The 21131-nt window shown below is 41.6% G+C and overlaps 1 protein-coding gene across 3 annotated transcripts in view; it reads left to right on the top strand.

Annotated features, from left to right (window-relative positions):
• The first annotated feature begins 572 nt into the window (after positions 1 to 572).
• The window catches only part of LOC133539983 (inactive phospholipase C-like protein 2), a 92797-nt gene continuing 72238 nt past the window's right edge, over positions 573 to 21131 (top strand). The window contains exon 1 of one of the 3 annotated variants that reach the window (XR_009803519.1): positions 573 to 1066. Coding sequence is in view for 1 of the 3 variants with exons in the window: in XM_061882416.1 (XP_061738400.1) it covers positions 770 to 1066 (297 nt within the window). In the remaining 2 variants the exon portion in view is untranslated. Of the gene's footprint in view, positions 1067 to 3861; positions 3909 to 21131 lie in introns of those variants that run through there. The other 2 variants (XM_061882416.1, XM_061882417.1) reach the window with 2 other exon arrangements.

Raw genomic sequence — 21131 nt, 5'->3', positions numbered from 1 at the left:
CCTGCAGTCCTGGGTTCAAATCCAGGCTCGGGATCTTTCTGTGTGGAGTTTGCATGTTCTCCCGGTGAATGCGTGGGTTCCCTCCGGGTACTCCGGCTTCCTCCCACTTCCAAAGACATGCACCTGGGGATAGGTTGATTGGCAACACTAAATTGGCCCTAGTGTGTGAATGTGAGTGTGAATGTTGTCTGTCTATCTGTGTTGGCCCTGCGATGAGGTGGCGACTTGTCCAGGGTGTACCCCGCCTTCCGCCCGATTGTAGCTGAGATAGGCGCCAGCGCCCCCCCGCGACCCCGAAAGGGAATAAGCGGTAGAAAATGGATGGATGGATGGGCTCTCTCAGCCAAAAAGATTCCAGACCCCTGGTCTAGAACGATGTGATTGAATGTGTTCATCATCTGACTTCCTGCTTCAAAATAAAAGCATGGGAGTATTTACCTGGATCTCGGCCCCGCTTAGGAGAGCGTGACAGAAACTGTTAGGAAATACTGATTTGAATGTTTATCTATGTTTACATTCGTGTATCGTAGCGACATCCCACATCCTATTTCCTTATGACAGGCGTGGGCCCTTTAAGCAGCGGACATGTGTACAGATGAAGGTTCAGCAGGTGGGTGGTCCGGTTGGCAGCTGATGTCTGTGAAGGTGGGGCACTTGTTGTGTTCTTAAAGGTTCGAGGAGGGCGGCGTGAAAGAGAGCGAGAAGTTTCCTTCCTTCCCTCCCGCCTCACAGTCGCCGGCCGCCCTCCCTTGCAAGATGGCACCTTTCCATGCGTGTGCAGCCTGCGTGCAAGGCTCCTCGCCGCGCCGCTTCTGAAGCCGCACGTACGAGTCGACGCACCATGGCGGAATTTGGACCGAGCAAGCGCGCGGGTGCACCGGTGGCCGCCGCGTGCAAGGCATCACCGGCTGCAGTCGCGGGGAGCCCGGACACGCGCCGAGGAAGAGAGCCGCTGTCTAACGGGAGCTGGACCCAGCCGGACCCGGCCAGGAGGGCGCAGAGGGGCTCCAGCTCCGAGTCCCCTGCCAGGGAGGGCCCGATACCGCGACGCAGCAGTCTCATCAAGGTAAGCTCTATACTTCAAAAGTTCCAAATCGAAAGAGAAAGTAGGTTTTTATTTATGTCTTATAACAAGTGGTTCTCAACCTTTCTTCAGTGATGTACCCCCTGTGAACATTTGTTTTTAATTCAAGTACCGCCTAATCAGAGCAAAGCATTTTTGGTTAAAAAAAATAGATAAAGAAGTAAAATACAGCACTATGTCATCAGTTTCTGATTCATCAAATTGTATCGCAGTGCAAAATATTGCTCATCTGAAGTGGTCTTTCTTGAACTATTTGGAAAAAAAGATATAAAAATAACTAAAAACTTGTTGAAAATTAAAACAAGTGATTCAATTATTAGTTAAAGCTGCAAGCAGCGTTGGCCGGGCCCGCCTTTGGCTGCTGCCCCCGCGACCCAAGCCCGGTAGAGGGGGGAATGGGGGGTTAGTGCTGCAAGGGGTTCTGGGTATTTGTTCTGTTGTGTTTATGTTGTGTTACAGTGTGGATGTTCTTTTGAAATGTGTTTATCATTCTTGTTTGGTGTGGGTTCTGTCAGGCTTGGACAAATGAACACTTTTTTGCCAATATCCGATATTCCGATATTGTCCAACTCTTAATTACCGATACCAATATCAACCGATACCGATATATACAGTCGTGGAATTAACACATTATTATGCCTAATCTTGTTGTGATGCCCCACTGGATGCATTAAACAATGTAACAAGGTTTTCCAAAATAAATCAACTCAAGTTATGGAAAAAAATGCCAACATGGCACTGCCATATTTATTATTGTTGTCACAAAGTGCATTATTTTTTTTAACATGCCTTAAAACAGCAGCTTGGAATTTGGGACATGAGGATGTTGAGGGGGGGGGAGCGGGTAGCGAGGGGTGCATATTGTAGCGTCCCGGAAGAGTTAGTGCTACAAGGGGTTCTGGGTATTTGTTCTGTTGTGTTTATGTTGTGTTACAGTGTGGATGTTCTTTTGAAATGTGTTTATCATTCTTGTTTGGTGTGGGTTCTGTCAGGCTTGGACAAATGATCCAACTCAGATGCAGAGAAGGGATACTTTGTTAGGCTTTTATTTTGACAGATCTTTCACCTCCAGAGTCAGACTAATGCAATATCTGTCGACGAAAAAGGTTCCAAAAAAAAAGGGAACAATCGAGAATCACTCTTAACAGGAGGAAAACACAAAATCAAAGACAAACTATAACTTGTGCCATACCTGCTATAAAACTTATTAACTCAACATTCTCCAACAGGAGGAAGAAAACAATGACTATGAATATTTCTACACTCACTCTTGATCTAATAATGGTTAACAAATAATCATTAAAAATTTTGAGGACAGAATGAATAGTAGGAAAAAATAATACCTCACCAGCTCCGAGTCCCCTGCCAGGGAGAACCCGATACCGCGATGCAGCAGTCTCATCAAGGTAAGCTTGATACTTCAAAAGTTCCAAATTGAAAGAGAAAGTAGCTATTTATTTATGTCTTAGAACAGTGGTGCTCAACCTTTCTTCAGTGATGTACCCCTTGTGAACATTTGTTTTTAATTCAAGTACCCCCTAATCAGAGCAAAGCATTTTTGGTTAAAAAATAGATAAAGAAGTAAAATACAGCACTATGTCATCAGTTTCTGATTCATCAAATTGTATAACTGCAAAATATTGCTCATTTGTAGTGGTCTTTCTTGAACTATTTGGTAAAAAAGATATAAAAATAACTAAAAACTTGTTGGAAATTAAAACAAGTGATTCAATTATTAATTAAAGCTGCAAGCAGAGTTGGCCGGGCCCGCCTTTGGCTGCTGCCCCCGCGACCCAAGCCCGGTAGAGGGGGGAATGGGGGGTTAGTGCTGCAAGGGGTTCTGGGTATTTGTTCTGTTGTGTTTTTGTTGTGTTACAGTGTGGATGTTCTTTTGAAATGTGTTTATCATTCTTGTTTGGTGTGGGTTCTGTCAGGCTTGGACAAATGAACACTTTTTTGCCAATATCCGATATTCCGATATTGTCCAACTCTTAATTACCGATACCAATATCAACCGATACCGATATATACAGTCGTGGAATTAACACATTATTATGCCTAATCTTGTTGTGATGCCCCACTGGATGCATTAAACAATGTAACAAGGTTTTCCAAAATAAATCAACTCAAGTTATGGAAAAAAATGCCAACATGGCACTGCCATATTTATTATTGTAGTCACAAAGTGCATTATTTTTTTTAACATGCCTTAAAACAGCAGCTTGGAATTTGGGACATGAGGATGTTGAGGGGGGGGAGCGGGTAGCGAGGGGTGCATATTGTAGCGTCCCGGAAGAGTTAGTGCTACAAGGGGTTCTGGGTATTTGTTCTGTTGTGTTTATGTTGTGTTACAGTGTGGATGTTCTTTTGAAATGTGTTTATCATTCTTGTTTGGTGTGGGTTCTGTCAGGCTTGGACAAATGATCCAACTCAGATGCAGAGAAGGGATACTTTGTTAGGCTTTTATTTTGACAGATCTTTCACCTCCAGAGTCAGACTAATGCAATATCTGTCGACGAAAAAGGTTCCAAAAAAAAAGGGAACAATCGAGAATCACTCTTAACAGGAGGAAAACACAAAATCAAAGACAAACTATAACTTGTGCCATACCTGCTATAAAACTTATTAACTCAAAATTCTCCAACAGGAGGAAGAAAACAATGACTATGAATATTTCTACACTCACTCTTGATCTAATAATGGTTAACAAATAATCATTCAAAATTTTGAGGACAGAATGAATAGTAGGAAAAAATAATACCTCACCAGCTCCGAGTCCCCTGCCAGGGAGAACCCGATACCGCGATGCAGCAGTCTCATCAAGGTAAGCTTGATACTTCAAAAGTTCCAAATTGAAAGAGAAAGTAGCTATTTATTTATGTCTTAGAACAGTGGTGCTCAACCTTTCTTCAGTGATGTACCCCTTGTGAACATTTGTTTTTAATTCAAGTACCCCTTAATCAGAGCAAAGCATTTTTGGTTAAAAAATAGATAAAGAAGTAAAATACAGCACTATGTCATCAGTTTCTGATTCATCAAATTGTATAACTGCAAAATATTGCTCATTTGTAGTGGTCTTTCTTGAACTATTTGGTAAAAAAGATATAAAAATAACTAAAAACTTGTTGGAAATTAAAACAAGTGATTCAATTATTAATTAAAGCTGCAAGCAGAGTTGGCCGGGCCCGCCTTTGGCTGCTGCCACCGTGACCCAAGGCCGGATAAGCGGTAGAAGATGGATGGATGGATTATTACACAGAGAAAAAGTTGTAAAAACATGTTATACATCAGTTTCATAGTAATAACAGTTGTAACGTGGCTTGGGCATTTTATAAGGACGCCTTGGTGCCACCATTTTGAGACTCTAATGCATTGTGAAAGGAATGCAGTTGTTGTATTGAAGTGGGAATAGCAAACTTCCTGTTGATTTTTGCTGAAGGATGTCAATTATTGAAAGGTAGGTCTAAGTGAGACCTACATCTCTACGACATTGCTAACGGAAGTTACAAGCAGTCTGTTTTTTTTTTCTTCCTAGGGGCGCTGGCGCGCAATTTTGATTTTTGGGGTTTGGTTGCTTAATAAGTTGGGAAGGTTTGCCATACCGACGTGTGTGTCAAATTTGGTGAGTTTTGAGGCATGTTAAGGGGGTCAAATTAGGGTGCGAAGGTGCGGAATAATAAAGAATAATAAAGAAAGAATAAAACGCACAAAATTCAATAGGTCCTTTGGCCCATTGTAAAAGGAGTCCTTTGGCGTCCTTTTACAATGGGCCTGGCGGACCCTAATAAAGATTAATACACATAGAAGTAATCATCAACTTAAAGGCCTACTGAAACCCACTACTACCCACCACGCAGTCTGATAGTTTATATATCAATGATGAAATATTAACATTGCAACACGTGCCAATATGGCCTTTTTAGTTTACTAAATTACAATTTTAAATTTCCCGGGAGTTTCGTCTTCGAAACGTTGTGTAATGATGACGTGTACGCAAGACGTCACAGGTTTTTAGGAAGTATGAGCGCTGCGCACACACACAGCTAAATGTCGTCTGCTTTAACGGCATAATTATACAGTTTTTTGGACATCTGTGTTGCTGAATATTTTGCAATTTGTTCAATTAATATTGGAAAAGTCACAGTAGAAAGATAAGTTGGGAAGCTTTAGCCTTTAGCCACACAAACACACGGTGATTCCTTGTTTAAAATTCCTGGAGGTGAAACTTTCCTATGGATCAGAGCGTGGTCAAGAGAACATGAAACAAGACAAAATGTCAACCAGGAGGTTTCGGTTAGAAAATTGTGGTTAAAAAGCTGAGCTTGCCCCGTCCACAGCTGCCGTCGACTCCACTGAGACACTGCGCGTCAAGACACCCGTGGACGTACACTTCCGAATATCAGGTACTATTTAACTGACTAAAACACTAGCAACACAATAGAAAGATAAGGGATTTCCCAGAATTATCCTACTAAATGTGTCTAAAAACATTGGAATCCGTCCCAATGCAATCGCGTTTTCTTTTTTTAAACTTTTTTTTTCTTTTTTTTTTTTTCTAGTCCGTCGCTATCAATATCCTCAAACACAAATCTTTCATCCTCAAACACAAATCTTTCATCCTCGCTCAAAATTGTCGTTTTCTCGGTCCGAATAGCACTTTTTGTTGGAGGCTCCCATTAAAAACAATGTGAATATGTGAAGAGCCATCAAACATGTGGCATCATCGTCTGCGACTTCCGGTAGAGGCAGGGCATTTCTCTTAGCACCGAAAGTTGCGAACTTTATCGTGGATGTTCTCTACTAAATCCTTTCAGCAAAAATATGGCAATATCCCGATATGATCAAGTATGACACATAGAATGGACTTGCTATCCCCGTTTGAATAAGAAAATCTCATTTCAGTTGGCCTTTAATTCTAAACATTTATTCACAATAAATAAATCTTTAACATCAATATTTATGGAACATGTCCACAAAAAAATCTAGCTGTCAACACTGAATATTGCATTGTTGCATTTTTTTCACAGTTTATGAACTTTCATATTTTGAAGTATTATTCAATAAATATATTTATAAAGGATTTTATGATTGTTGATATTTTTATAATATTAAAAAAAAATCTCACGTACCCCTTGGCATACCTTCAAGTACCCCCAGAGGTACGCGTACCCCCATTTGAGAACCACTGTCTTAGAAGACAACTACCAACTGCACTTAGTGGTCACAGCATTAGATACAGCAACTCCCATGATCTCAATGTGTTTGCCGCAGGGCATCCTGAAGTTGTCAAGAAGAGGATTGTATTACTTATGCGGTATGGCCAAAAATGTACATCGTGACACACTGCAGCCTTGTGCAATAATATTTGGCACGTAAAATATAACGGATTTATTTGAAGGGGTACAAAAGTTCCTAATGTGGTAACATATCGCCTCATTTCCAGTTGTATTATTTTCTCAAAACTATTATCCACACTTTAGTTCAGGGGTCTCAGACATGCAGCCCGTGGGCCCATTGCAGCCCACGAGACGTTATTTTGCGGCCACCACCATAATATGAACGTTTAATGGTAGTGCAGCCCGCACGTTTTTATATGAATGGCGCTTGACAGCGTTGTGTTATTTGGGTCCAAAATGTCTCTTTGAACGTTCTGGGTTGCCTACCCCTGCATTAGTGGAAAAGCGGCAAATGAGTGAAAGTTACATAGACGTTGCCATGGAGACGAGGGTTTTCTTACGTGCTTGGCTGCAGTAACACCGCGACACCTGTCCGTCAGTAATAACAGTCCTCGATAACCTGGACCAATTCAAACCGTTATTTGTTTTTATTATTGTTTAATTTGCATTGCCTCACACGATGAACACTACATATATTTCTATATGATGCCGGATAACACTCCGGGAGCCGTCACTTTTTTGCACTCGCTATCCCGGTACTTTCCTGGCTGTATTGCTGAAGGGAGGAAAAGCGGAACGACACACATTGCGGAAATGACATTATTCTTTGTGCGTCAGCTAAATACAAATATTTTCCACAACCCCAAACATGTCTTTTTCAAAGCCTGCAGTGAAGATAAACGTTTGTGACGTGCAAAGACAATTCCAGGAAAAGTGGGAGATGCAATATTTCTTTGTTGAGCACAGGGGCACCCTGATGTGTCTTATTTACACAGAAAAAGTTGCGGTGCACAAGGAATACAATTTGAAATGTCATTATACAACTAGACATGCTGAGGAGTATGCAACATTTAAAAAAAAAAAAGTTTTCTTGCGGCCCAGCCTCACCCAGACTCTGCATCCAGTGGCCCCCAGGTAAATTGAGTTTGAGACCCCTGCTTTAGTTCAAATGCAATAAACGTATCCTTCTGTTGTGTAGATAAGTTGTTCTCAAAACTTTTTCACCAAGTAGCACCTCAGAAAATTAGACTTTGTGACTTCAATCATAAATATGGCAGTGCCATGTTGGCATTTTTTTCCAAAACTTCCGTTGATTTATTTTGGAAATCCTTGTTACATTGTTTAATGCATCCAGCGGGGCATCACAACAAAATTAGGCAAAATAACGTGTTATTTCCATGACTGTATATATCGGTATCGGTTGATATCGGAATCAGTAATTAAAGGGGAACATTATCACCAAACCTATGCAAGCGTCAATATATACCTTGATGTTGCAGAAAAAAGACCATGTATTTTTTTAACCGATTTCCGAACTCTAAATGGGTGAATTTGGGCAAATTAAACGCCATTCTGTTTACCGGTCTTTTAGCGATGACGTCAGAACGTGACGTCACCGAGGTAACACACCTGCCATATTCATTTTCACGTTACAAACACCGGGTCTCAGCTCTGTTATTTTCCGTTTTTTCGATTATTTTTTGGAACCTTGGAGACATCATGCCTCGTCGGTGTGTTGTCGGAGGGTGTAACAGCACTAACAGGGAGGGATTCAAGTTGCACCACTGGCAAGAAATCTGTCGCCAGACCCCCATTGAATGTACCAGAGTGTCTTCACATTTGACCGGCGATGCTAAGACAGACATGGCACAGAGATGTATGGATAACCTGCAGATGCATTTGCAACGATTAAGTCAACGAAATCACAAAGGTGAGTTTTGTTGATGTTGTTGACTTATGTGCTAATCAGACATATTTGGTCACGGCATGACTGTCAGCTAATCGATGCTAACATGCTATGGTAATCGATGCTAACATGCTATTTACGCTAGCTGTATGTACATTTCAAACTAGATACCCAGATTTATGCGAAACAAACACTTACCAATCGATGGATTTAAGTTCCTCCAGTGTCACAAGATGCGAAAGTCCTGATTGTTTGGTCTGCACATTTTACTGGCGATGCTAATAAGGCAGCCATGCTATGGGCCACTTCATTAGGTACACCCACGCTAAGGCTGAATAGCGTCAATAGCAATTCGCTCAATAGCTTCAATTTCTTCTTCAATTTCGTTTTCGCTATCTGCCTCCATACCCCGACCATCTGTTTCAATACATGCGTAATCTGTTGAATCGCTTAAGCCGCTGAAATCCGAGTCTGAATCCGAGCTAATGTCGCTATATCTTGCTGTAGTAACCGCCATGTTGTTTGTATTGGCAGCACTGTATGACGTCACAGGGAAATGGATAGTGGTTTCGAAGATAGCAAAAATAAGGCACTTTAAAGCTTTACTTAGGGATATTCCGGGACAGGTAAAATTTTGAAAAAAATAAAAAAAAATACAACAAAATAAAGTCGTGGAATTAACACATTATTATGCCTAATTTTGTTGTGATGCCCCACTGGATGCATTAAACAATGTAACAAGGTTTACCAAAATAAATCAACTCAAGTTATGGAAAAAAATGCCAACATGGCACCGCCATATTTATTATTGTAGTCACAAAGTGCATTATTTTTTTTTAACATGCTTCAAAACAGCAGCTTGGAATTTGGGACATGCTCTCCCTGAGAGAGCATGAGGATGTTGAGGTGGGGGGAGCAGGTAGCGAGGGGTGTATATAGTAGCGTCCCGGAAGAGTTAGTGCTGCAAGGGGTTCTGGGTTTTCGTTCTGTTGTGTTTATGTTGTGTTACGGTGAGGATGTTCTTTTGAAATGTGTTTGTCATTCTTGTTTGGTGTGGGTTCTGTCAGGCTTGGACAAATGATCGAACTCAGATGCAGAGAAGGGATACTTTGTTAGGCTTTTATTTTGACGGATCTTTCACCTCCAGAGTCAGACTAATACAATATCTGTCGACGAAAAAGATTCCAAAAAAAAGGGAACAATCAAGAATCACTCTTAACAGGAGGAATATTCAAAATCAAAGACAAACTATAACTTGTGCTGTATTTGCTATGAAACTTATTAACTCAAAATGCTCCAACAGGAGGAAGAAAACAATGACTATGAATATTTCTACACTCACTCTTAATCTAATAATGGTTAACAAAAAATCATTCAATATTTTGAGGACAGAATGAATAATAGGAAAAAATAATACCTCACCACTTCGGTTGAAAAAAACTAAATAGCAAAATTCCCTCTACTGAGGAGCAGGAAAGTCAAACTCAAAATAGAAATAAGGTAATTCAGGATCCAGGGATTTAAACGTGGGACGAGGCAAGGCATGGATATAGACGCAAGACAGGCACGAAAACTCGAGACAATCTGGCACACAACAAGGGGAGGCGTGGGCTTAAATGACACATGAGGGTAATGGGAAACAATCAGGGTTCAAGGAATACGTCAGACTGATGACACAAGAGGAAGGGCAAATGATCTGAAACAAGAGGAGTTACTTTTCAAAATAAAACATGCAATACACAAGACAAAAGAAACCAAGACAAGACATCCCTCACCGCGGTGTGACAGGTTCACAGTGTGACGCATATTTGTAATTGTGTTAAAGTTGTTTAAACGGCCACCCTCAGTGTTACCTGTATGGCTATATTATGTGATATTATGTGACTGGGAATAAGCGGTAGAAAATGGATGGATGGATTATGTGACTGGGCCGCCACGCAAAGGCAGTGCCTTTAAAGGCCTATTGAAATGAGATTTTCTTATTTAAATGGGGATAGCAGGTCCATTCTATGTGTCATACTTGATCATTTCGTGATATTGCCATATTTTTGCTGAAAGGATTTAGTAGAGAACATCCACAATAAAGTTTGCAACTTTCGGTCGCTAACAGAAAAGCCCTGCCTTTAACGGAAGTCGCAGACGATGACGTCACACGTGTGATGGCTCCTCACATATTCACATTGTTTTTAATGGGAGCCTAAAACAAAAAGTGCTATTCGGACCAAGAAAACGACAATTTCCCCATTAATTTGAGCGAGAATGAAAGTTTCGTATTTAAGGATATTGAGAGCGAGGGACTAGACAAAAAAAAAATAAAAACACAAGTAAAAAAAAAAAAAATGCGATTGCATTGGGACGGATTCAGATGTTTTTAGACACATTTACTAGGATAATTCTGGGAAATCCCTTATCTTTCTATTGTGTTGCTAGTGTTTTAGTGAGTTTAACAGAGGTGTGTGTCCAAAAGTGTCTTGACGCCAATGTCTTAGGGAAATCTACGGCAGCTTTATGGACGGGGCAAGCTCAGCTGGTATCCGGTAAGAAGCGACTTTATACCACAATTTTCTCCCCGAAACCTGCAGGTTGACATTCGGTTGTTCGCTTGACCGCTGTGATCCATAGTAAAGTTTCACCTCCGGGAATTCTAAACAAGGAATCACCGTGTGTTTGTGTGGCTAAAGGCTAAAGCTTCCCAAGTCCATCTTTCTACTTTGACTTCTCCAATATTAATTGAACAAATTGCAAAAGATTCAGCAACACAGATCTCCAAAATACTGTGTAATTATGCCGTTAAAGCAGACAACTTTTAGCTGTGTGTGTGTGTGTGCAGCGCTCATATTTCCTAACAGTCCGTGACGTCACGCGTACACGTCATCATTACGCGACGTTTTCAAGAAGAAACTCCCGTGAAATTAAAAATTGCGATTTAGTAAACTAAAAAGGCCGTATTGGCATGTGTTGCAATGTTAATATTTCATCATTGATACATAAACTGATTATCAGACTGCGTGGTGGGTAGTAGTGGGTTTCAGTAGGCCTTTAAGGTTTTTTGGCGCTCTGTACTTCCCTACGTCTGTGTACACACTCCTTACAGCGGCGTTTTAAAAAGTCATACATTTTACTTTTTGAAACCGACACCGATAACTTCCGATATTACATTTTAAAGCGTTTATCGGCCGATATCAGCAGTCTGATATTATCGGACGTCTCTACTTTAAACTTCAACCATTCTGGTTTGTTCCTGTTCTAAGCTGCTGTGACGTAGATTACCGTAATAACTCATTTAACACTCAAAAGCGCAGATTTCGACCATTGAAGTACTTTCTATAGTCCAAGACTTACTGTAGCACTGCACATAATAACGGCGGTGGCAGTTTTGATGTTAAATGTACAAAAAATTATGTAGAATGTCCAGCAGGCCGGATTGAAAATCAGAACGGGCCATATTTTTGCAGAGGTCTGCGTTAAGGTCTTTCCCCAATCTATACGTGCACAAACTGTATTGCTATTGTCTTGAAGGCAGAGAGCGTTTACTTTCAGTTTTGCTTTTGAAAGAGCAGAAGCACTTCATTTAACTTGACACGCGGAGGAAGTTGACAAAGTCATCCACGGTCGTAGGTGCAAAGTCAAGCTGGGCGTCTTCTGGCCACAAGCCGACAGCGGGCCCTGTCACTTAGCACTTGACGGAGGAGAGAGGCGGTGGAGGAGCTCTACCAACCGCTACAGTGTGAAGTCACACGCACTCCACCCTGCAGCCTCACACTTAGAAACTCACTTCCTGTTTCCAACTTTGAAACCCTCTTCCTGGTTGTAGCTCATCCAATCCATGAAGTCTCCATAAGCTCACCGGGGTTAACGTTTATTTGAGCAGTAGCGGCTCTGGTTGTGCAGAGCCACATTCTTTACGGGGCCACAACAGCGAGGGTTGTCTTTAGAGATGTCCAATAATGGCTTTTTTGCCGATATCCGATATTCCGATACTGTCCAACTCGTGATTACCAATTCCGATATCAACCGATATACAGTATACAGTTGTGAAATTAACACATTATTATGCCTAATTTTGTTGTGATGCCCCGCTGTATGCATTAACAATGTAACAAGGTTTTCCAAAATAAGAGAACAACTGCAACTCAAGTTATGGAAAAAAATGTCAACACGGCACTGCCATATTTATTAGTGAAGTCAAAAAGTGCATTCTTTTTTTAACATGTCTTAAAACAGCAGTTTGGAAATTGGGACATGTTGTCACTGAGATAATCCTGATACCCACTACAACTATGGGAAATACTATACTTTGACTTTCACAAAGTGCATTATTTATTTTAAACATGCTTCAAAACAACAGTTACAAAAACAATTAAGCTTCAGTCCAGAGATTACTAGAGTAATAAAGTAAACAATAACATAGTCCTCCTTTAGTGCAAGACTGTCTGGCATACTGTATAACAGGAAATTATGAACGGGACCAATCTGCCCTACTCTAACGTATTTGTATGAGTAACACAAATGTGCTGCAAGCTAGTGGTGAGTGCTTGAAGTGGCCTAGCAGTCAGCCAGAGCTTCTGAAATGCTGCGTTGAGACAGGGCACCTCCGTTAACTGCAAGCTGCAAAGTGTGCGCCTTGCAGGGCAGACAAGCAACACCAAACTCCATCGTAGCTTTTGCCATATTGCGTGCGTTGCCCCTGACCACAAGTTGGGCTTTCGCCCTGGGGTGTTTTTTTTTGTATTTTTGTTTTTTCTCGGCGGAGTCTTTAAGCGATAACTGTGTGGTACCACTTGTTTTTTTGGTGTTTGCTTTTCATCCATCTTCCGCTTGTATTCATCGTGTATCTCCTTATGATTCTTGAAGTGGTGGAAGATCAAATTGTTGGTATTAAATGGAAGACGTCTTGGTTCCTCCTCGCATAACCAACTTTTTGCAGTCGTTGCAAATTGCCAGTTTTTTTATCCGTCAGACACACTTTAAAATAATCCCAATCCATGGATATGGTTTCGTTAGTCAGTCACCGAGCGAGCTCGCTTTTGAGCCACAGCTACAGCACCGGCAACAACACACTCCTGTTGTTGTTATGCTACGCTATTGGCGGTTTGATGAGGTCATCAAGAGTCGCCAGTAAACCTGTCATGCTGCAGTTGTGCTGCAACACCTGTGTTGTGTGTGAGAGACACAACGTCTGTGTTTTACCAGTTATGTCCTGCTCCATACAGCGGCGTTTTTAAAAAGTCATTAATTTAACTTTTTGAAACCGATACCGATAATTTCCGATATTACATTTTAATGCATTTAACGGCCGATAATATCGGCCATCTCTAGTTCTCTCCATACCAATATTTTAATACTGCACGTAACATTGAACGGCTGTGACCTTTGATCCCTCAGGCAATACTGCATCAAAAACCGACGTTAGTGGGTAAATGATATCAACACATGGGCTCAGGAACACTTCAGAAAACCACTGTCAGTAACTACAGTTTGTAACTACATCTGTAAGTGCAAGTTAAAACTGTATTATACAAAGCGAAAGCCATTTATCAACAACACCCAGAAACGCCACCGGCTTCGCTGGGCCAGAGCTCATCTAAGATGGACTGATGCAAAGTGTAAAAGTGTTCTGTGGCCCGACGAGTCCACATTTCAAATTATTTTTGGAAACTGTGGACGTCGTGTCCTCCTGTACAAAGAGGAAAAGAACCATCCGGATTGATCCTGGCGCAAAGTTCAAAAGCCAGCATCTCTGATGGTATGGGAGTGTATTAGTGTCCAAGGCGGGGCTACCTTACCTATCAGTGAAGGCACCATTAATGCTGAAAGGTACATACAGGTTTTGGAGCAACATATGTTGCCATCGAAGCAACGTTATGATGGACGCCCCTTCTTATTTTCAAGAATTTACAAATCACTGTATTCTGTTTTTATTTACGAATTACACAATGTGCTAACTTCGCTGGTTTTGGGTTTTGTAGAAAGTATAAAAGTAGGGGTCCCTGCTATTTCTCTCCTCAGTTTAGGAGTCCTCGGCCTGGAAGACCCTAAAGGGCCCTAGCATTGAGTGTTTGTGCCACGGACGGCCCTCCGAGGAGCATAACCATGTCAAATTCATTGAAGCCAGAAAAAATGGGGTGCATTACAGGAAAGCAACCAGCAGAGGCGCTTTTGAGTCCCAACAAGTTTGATGTCTCAAGAAAAGCAGTCTGACGTCACCGCGGATATTCTGCGCCATGCAACGCTGGCATGGAAACAGGAGTGCAGAACCGAACACAATTAATAGATTGGCGTTTGGTCTAACATATGAAGTCATCCCGACGCGAGTCACTCTCTTTAAAAGATACGGTGGACTTCAAGCGGCGCCGCTCGCGTGTCCCGCCAGGGCGAATTCAGCAGTCGCCGTCACCACGGCAACCGGCAAACGCCAGCAGAGAAAGGCGTCTGATTGCCCACTTGAGTTTCTGTCAGTAACCGTGTGGAGTGTGTCCGCGCTGGAAGCAGGGCATCAAAACCTCAGCTCTCAGTCAGACGGCGTGAAAGCAAGTCGTCAGGGCGATGGCTTTTGAAGTCGACGGTTGGCCCATTTCTTCACACGGTTGATGTCGCAACATGGCGGTTAGGTCACCGACCTTCGGTGATGACACAGACAAGTACTTCTCCACATTCAAGGCCTGCGATTCATGTCCTGAGATGATCCTTAGCTGATTTTCAATCTGGCCTCGGACTTCGACGCCTTTAATTGCCCCCCCCCCCCCCCCCCTCCCTCCCCGTAGGTTACAATCGCTGCGGTGAGGGTGTGTATTTCATGATTTAATGCGTTGTATTGTTGTTCCCATACCAATATTTTGGTACCGGTACCAAAATATTTCGGTACTTTTCTAAATAAAGGGGACCACTAATTCTTTTATTATTGGCGTAATTTTAACAAAAAAAAAATCTTACGGTTCATTAAACATGTTTAATATTGCAAGTTTGTCCTTAAATAAAATATTGAACATACTCGAAAACTTGTCTTTTAGTATTAAGTAAACAAACAAAGACTCCTAATTACTCTACTGACATACAGTATGCAGTAACATATTGTTTAATTTCCATCCATCCATCTTCTTCCGCTTATCTGAGGTCGGGTCGCGGGGGCAGCAGCCTAAGCAGAGAAGCCTAGACTTCCCTATCCCCAGCCACTTCGTCCAGCTCTTCCCGGAGGATCCCGAGGCGTTCCCAGGCCAGCCGGGAGACATAATCTTCCCAACGTGTCCTGGGTCTTCCCCGTGGCCTTCTACCGGTCGGACGTGCCCGCAACATCTCGCTAGGGAGGCGTTCGGATGGCATCCTGACCAGATGCCCGAACCACCACTTGCTCCTCTCGATGTGGACGAGCAGCGGCTTTACTTTGAGCTCCTCCCGGATGACAGAGCTTCTCACCCTATCTCTAAGGGAGAGCCCCGCCACCCGGCGGAGGAAACTCATTTTGGCCGCTTGTACCCGTGATCTTATCCTTTCGGTCATGACCCAAAGCTCATGACCATAGGTGAGGATGGGAACGTAGATCGACCGGTAAATTGAGAGCTTTGCCTTCCGGCTCAGCTCCTTCTTCACTTCAACGGATCGATACAGCGTCTGCATTAATGAAGACGCCGCACCGATCCATCTGTCGATCTCACGATCCACTCTTACCTCACTCGTGAACAAGACCCTGAGGTACTTGAACTCCTCCACTTGGGGCAGGGTCTCCTCCCCAACCCGGAGATGGCACTCCGCTCTTTTCCGGGCGAGAACCATGGACTGGGACTTGGAGGTGCTGATTATCATCCCAGTCGCTTCACACTCGGCTGCGAACCGATCCAGTGAGATGTGTCATTTCTCCTTCTATTATTTTGTCAACATATTTAAGAACAAGTGGTAGAAACTGAATGATTAATCTACTTGTTCATAATCTGTTAATAGCTGCTTACTTTCTGTTTCAACATGTTCTATCTAATCTAATCATTTATTCTTCTGTTGTTTGATACTTTACATTAGTTTTGGATATTACCGCAAATTTGGGTATCAATCCGATACCAAGTAATTACAGGATCATACATTGGTCATATTCAAATAACTCATGTGTCCAGGGACGTATTTCCTGAGTTTATGAATGTAATATTATTTTTTATAACCTACTCAGTGGCCCAGTGGTTAGAGTGTCCGCCCTGAGATCGGTAGGTTGTGAGTTCAAACCCCGGCCGAGTCAGACCAAAGACTATAAAAATTTGACCCGTTACCACCCTGCTTGGCACTCAGCATCAAGGGTTTGAATTGGGGGTTATATCACCAAAAATGATTCCCGGGCATGGCCACCGCTGCTGACCACTGCTCCCCTCACCTCCCAGGGGGTGAACAAGGGGATGGGGTCAAATGCAGAGGACAAATTTCACCACACCTCGTGTGCGTGTGACACTCATTGGTACTTTAACTTCACTTTTCCAAAAAAAAAGAAGATTTTGTAACCTTAAATAATATCGATGTAATTATAGTAGTATCGACTGGATACACGTTTGTACTTGGTATCATTACAGTGGATATTGGGTGTATTTGCTTTTATTGTCCGTCCCAGAAGAGTTGGTGTTGCAGGGAATTCTGGCAATTTGTTCTGTAGTGTTTATGTTGTGTTGCGGTGCAAATATTCTCCCAAAATATGCTTGTCATTGTTGTTTGGTATGGTTTCAAAATATGGCACATGTTTATGACAGTGTTGGCGTTGTTCACAGGGCCACCGTTCGTGTGACATGTATGGCTGTTGAGTAACTATGCGCTTCACTCACATAAGATTAGAGTGTTTAAAGATAAGTTGATCGTCAAAACCAGACCTGGGAAAATTACGTGCAGCCCGTTAAGCTTTTGAACCTGGCCCGGTGGACATTGTCAAATATTTTTTTTTAAAGATCTTTAAGCTGGAAAGTGTATTTGACGTTATGATGTGCAGTGATCTTTTCTGATGACCGTAAGTCTTCAACTATACCGGGGGTCGGCAACCGGCGGCTCTGGAGCCGCATGCGGCTCTTTAGCGCCGCCTTAGTGGCTCTCTGGAGCTTTTTTAAAAATATATGGGTAAAAAAACATATTTTTTGTTTTAATATGGTTTCTGTAGGAGGACAAACATGACACAAACCTCCCTAATTGTTATAAAGCACACTGTTTATATTAAACATGCTTCACTGATTCGAGTATTTGGAGAGTACCGTTTTGTCCTACTTATTTTGGTGGTCCTTGAACTCACCGTAGTTTGTTTACATGTATATACTTTCTCCGACTTTCTAAGATGGGTTTTATGCCACTCCTTTTTTTGTCTCATTTTGTCCACCAAACTTTTAACGTTGTCCATGAATGCCCAAAGGTGAGTTTTGTTGATTTTATTGAATTGTGTGGAGTGCTAATCAGACATATTTGGTCACTGCACGACTGCTAGCTAATCGATGCTAACATGCTATTTAGGCTAGCTGTATGTACATATTGCATTATTATGCCTCATTTGTTGCTATATTTGAGCTCATTTAGTTTCCTTTAAGTCCTCATAATTAAATTTATATCTCATGACACACTATCTGTATGTAATATGGCTTTAAATTTTTTGCGGCTCAAGACAGATTTGTTTTTGTATTTTTGGTCCAATATGGCTCTGTCACGCCAAATTTCTTCTCCCTTCAAAAACCTTCCCCCCCATTTTCTTCTGGGGTCATGATTAATAGAGACGTTTTGTTAATGCTATATTATAAAATATAACGCTATATTATAAAAATATAACGCTATATTATAAAAATATAACGCTATATTATAAAAATATAACGCTATATTATAAAAATATAACGCTATATTATAAAAATACAGACGTTTTGTTAACGCTATTTTATAAAAAAATTTCCATCCATCCATTTTCTACCGCTTATTCCCTTTTGGGGTCGCGTGGGGCCCTGGCGCCTATCTCAGCTACAATTGGGCGGAAGGCGGGGTACACCCTGGACAAGTCGCCACCTCATCGCAGGGCCAACACAGATAAAAAACAATTTACAAACACAAGCTATGGGATTGGCCCTAGTGTGTGAATGTGAGTGTGAATGTTGTCTGTCTATTTGTGTTGGCCCTGCGATGAGATGGCGACTTGTCCAGGGTGTACCCCGCCTTCCGCCCGATTGTAGCTGAGATAGGCGCCAGTGCCCCCCGCCACCCCAAAAGGGAATAAGCGGTAGAAAATGGATGGATGGATGGAAGCTATGGGATGACATAAGAGGAAACGTGACCCCGGAAGTAAATGCGTCATCCCATAGCTTGTGTTTGTAAATTGTTTTTTAATTTCTTTTATAAAATAGCGTTAACAAAACATCTGTATTTTTATAATATAGCATTATATTTTTATAATATAGCGTTAACACAACGTCTGTATTAATCATCACCCCGTAAGTAAATGGGGGGGGTAGGTTTTTGTAGAGTGGAAGAAATTTGGCGTGACAGCTCTTTCAACATGTTGGGTTGCCGACCCCTGAACCCCTAAGTCTTTCAATGGTTGGAATCTGCACTTTTGCATGATATACTAGTTACTATGGTAATCTAATTAGTTACTATGGTAATCTAAGTCACAGCAGCTCAGACGAGGCACCAAGCAGTGTGGGTAGGGAGTGTTTCCACAGAGCCTGAAATGTGGGTGTTAGGGACAGACATGGAAGGAGATTTTTACAACAAACTCCTACAGTTTAGTGACATATCAGATGTATCAGATTGTAGATGTTTTTTATTTTTTACCCTAGACGTTCATATTTTTCTGTGTTTGTTGCATTTTTGTTGACTGTAAAATATGTGGATGGAGAGGTGGTGTGAAATTCAAACGTTATCAATATTCAGTGTTTTATCTTTCATAGTTAATATTGTAAATCCCACATTCTTTATTTTCATGTACATTCTGGGTATCTCATTCAGTAAAAAAAAAATTGAAATTCCATTCTGTTTTTAAATCATAATGTCATAATGTTTTTAGCATTCAATAAGACATTTTTGTGAGGTTTTGTATTAGTGTTCCTAAAAATAATACCGACCCCCAGACACATTTTTTTCCTGTAAATTTGGCCCCGAAGTCAAAATAATTGCCCTGGCTTGGTCAAAACGGTCAATGATCGGACATGACAAAGTCATTTGTCAACTATATACACATTTTAATACATCCTCTATCATGACTCTGCTGTGTGTAGTGAAGCATACATAGCAATCACTTGCTCTAAATCAGGGGTCTCAGACACACGGCCCGCGGGCCAATTGCGGCCAGCGAGATGTTATTGGAGAAACGCCATGGAGACAAGGGTTTTCATACATGCCTGGCTACAGTCACACCGCGACACCTGTCCGTCAGTAATAACAATCCCCCATAACCTGGACCAATTCAAACCGTTATTTTTTTAAATTATTGTTTATTTTGCATTGCCTCACATTACTTAATTTCGCAACTTTTTCATTCATATTTTGATTTTATTTTGTGTTGAAAATAAAAATAGACATTTAAAAATATATTTTTAAGAAATCTTTTCTTGCGGCCCCCGCCTCACCCAGACTCTGCATCCAGTGGGCCCCAGGTAAATTGAGTTTGAGACCCCTGCTCAAAATGGTTGACAGTTGACAGAAACGCACTAGATTTGTCTCCGTTGAGACAAGGAATAGTGATTTTGAAGTAAATAAGACACTGCTGTCCGCTAGCCATGTCTTACAGCCGACGGGTGTGGGACTGGTGCTTTTCAGAGGCGGTATAGTACAGTATATAATTCATTAGTATCGCGGTACTATACTAATACCGGTATATCGTACAACCCTAATGCGTCGTCATCATAAATTGAGTAATCAAACAGCCTTTTAATAAACTTTGTGATATAAAGGCTTGCAAGATATAATTTTGTCCGCTGGCACAAAGCGCTGAGCTTCGGGGTTCGGGAGAGGGCTGGAGGAAGGGACCACCCGCCTATAGCCAGTCGCAGCTACTATCTTTGTAAACAATCGTCTGTTTTGGCCATCTTTTTCCTGTTGCCTGACCATTCATTACTGATTGGATTATAGCAATTTCGGCCTGCTCGTGATTGCTCCAAACTACGGCTGGGCGATATATCGATATACTCGGTATATCGCGGATTTGTCTCTGTACGATATAGAAAATGACTATATCGTGATATTAAAGTACATGTTCTTACGCAGTTGCTTTTAGCTGCTGGCATTACACTACCTGTGTTTTCCACTCTTTCTTGCCTCTTCTTCTCACAGACAGCAAGCGCACCTTCTTACAAAAGTCACATACGTATACGCCCTCGCGGAGTAGAGAGGTAGCAGCATGGGTAACGTTAGCTCGGTGCGAGTGGTAATACAACAGAAAGAAGGTGTAAATCTGGTAACCAATGAAGGAATAATTAATTCCCAAGAAAAACAATAGGGGGTCCATCGTCTGCCGGTGGTTTGGCTTCAAGCGGGAATATGTCGAACAGATAACCGTAATTTGTCTAGTATGAGGCAAAAGCGTTGCTACCAAAAGTAGCATTACTGCTAATATGTAGCATCATTTGAAAAGTCACCTGTTAGAGAATGAAGAGTGCTTACTCCGCGTTTCAACATCTCCATTCGGTGCCACACGCCCACACCATCAAAATGCTGAAGCAAACATTCCCAGATCAACACCGTATGAACAAAATAGTTAACAACAAAAGGAGATAATGTCCGCAGTAACCTACCACATACTGTAGCAAAGGACAGACACTATTTGATTTCCTATTATGCAGCTCATTTTTACTTGACAGTTATTGAAATATCTTGTGTGACATCATGCACAAAATTTATTTTATATGTATATATATATATATATATATATGTACACACACCGGTATGTATACATACAGTATATATATATATATATATGTATATATGTGTGTATACTGCATGCATATGTATGTATATATATGTGTACATATATATG

The sequence above is a fragment of the Nerophis ophidion genome, linkage group LG21 (assembly GCF_033978795.1).
Source record: "Nerophis ophidion isolate RoL-2023_Sa linkage group LG21, RoL_Noph_v1.0, whole genome shotgun sequence".
In the NCBI taxonomy this organism is placed as follows: Eukaryota; Metazoa; Chordata; class Actinopteri; order Syngnathiformes; family Syngnathidae; genus Nerophis; species Nerophis ophidion.
This window is presented reverse-complemented; position numbering and strand designations above follow the sequence as displayed.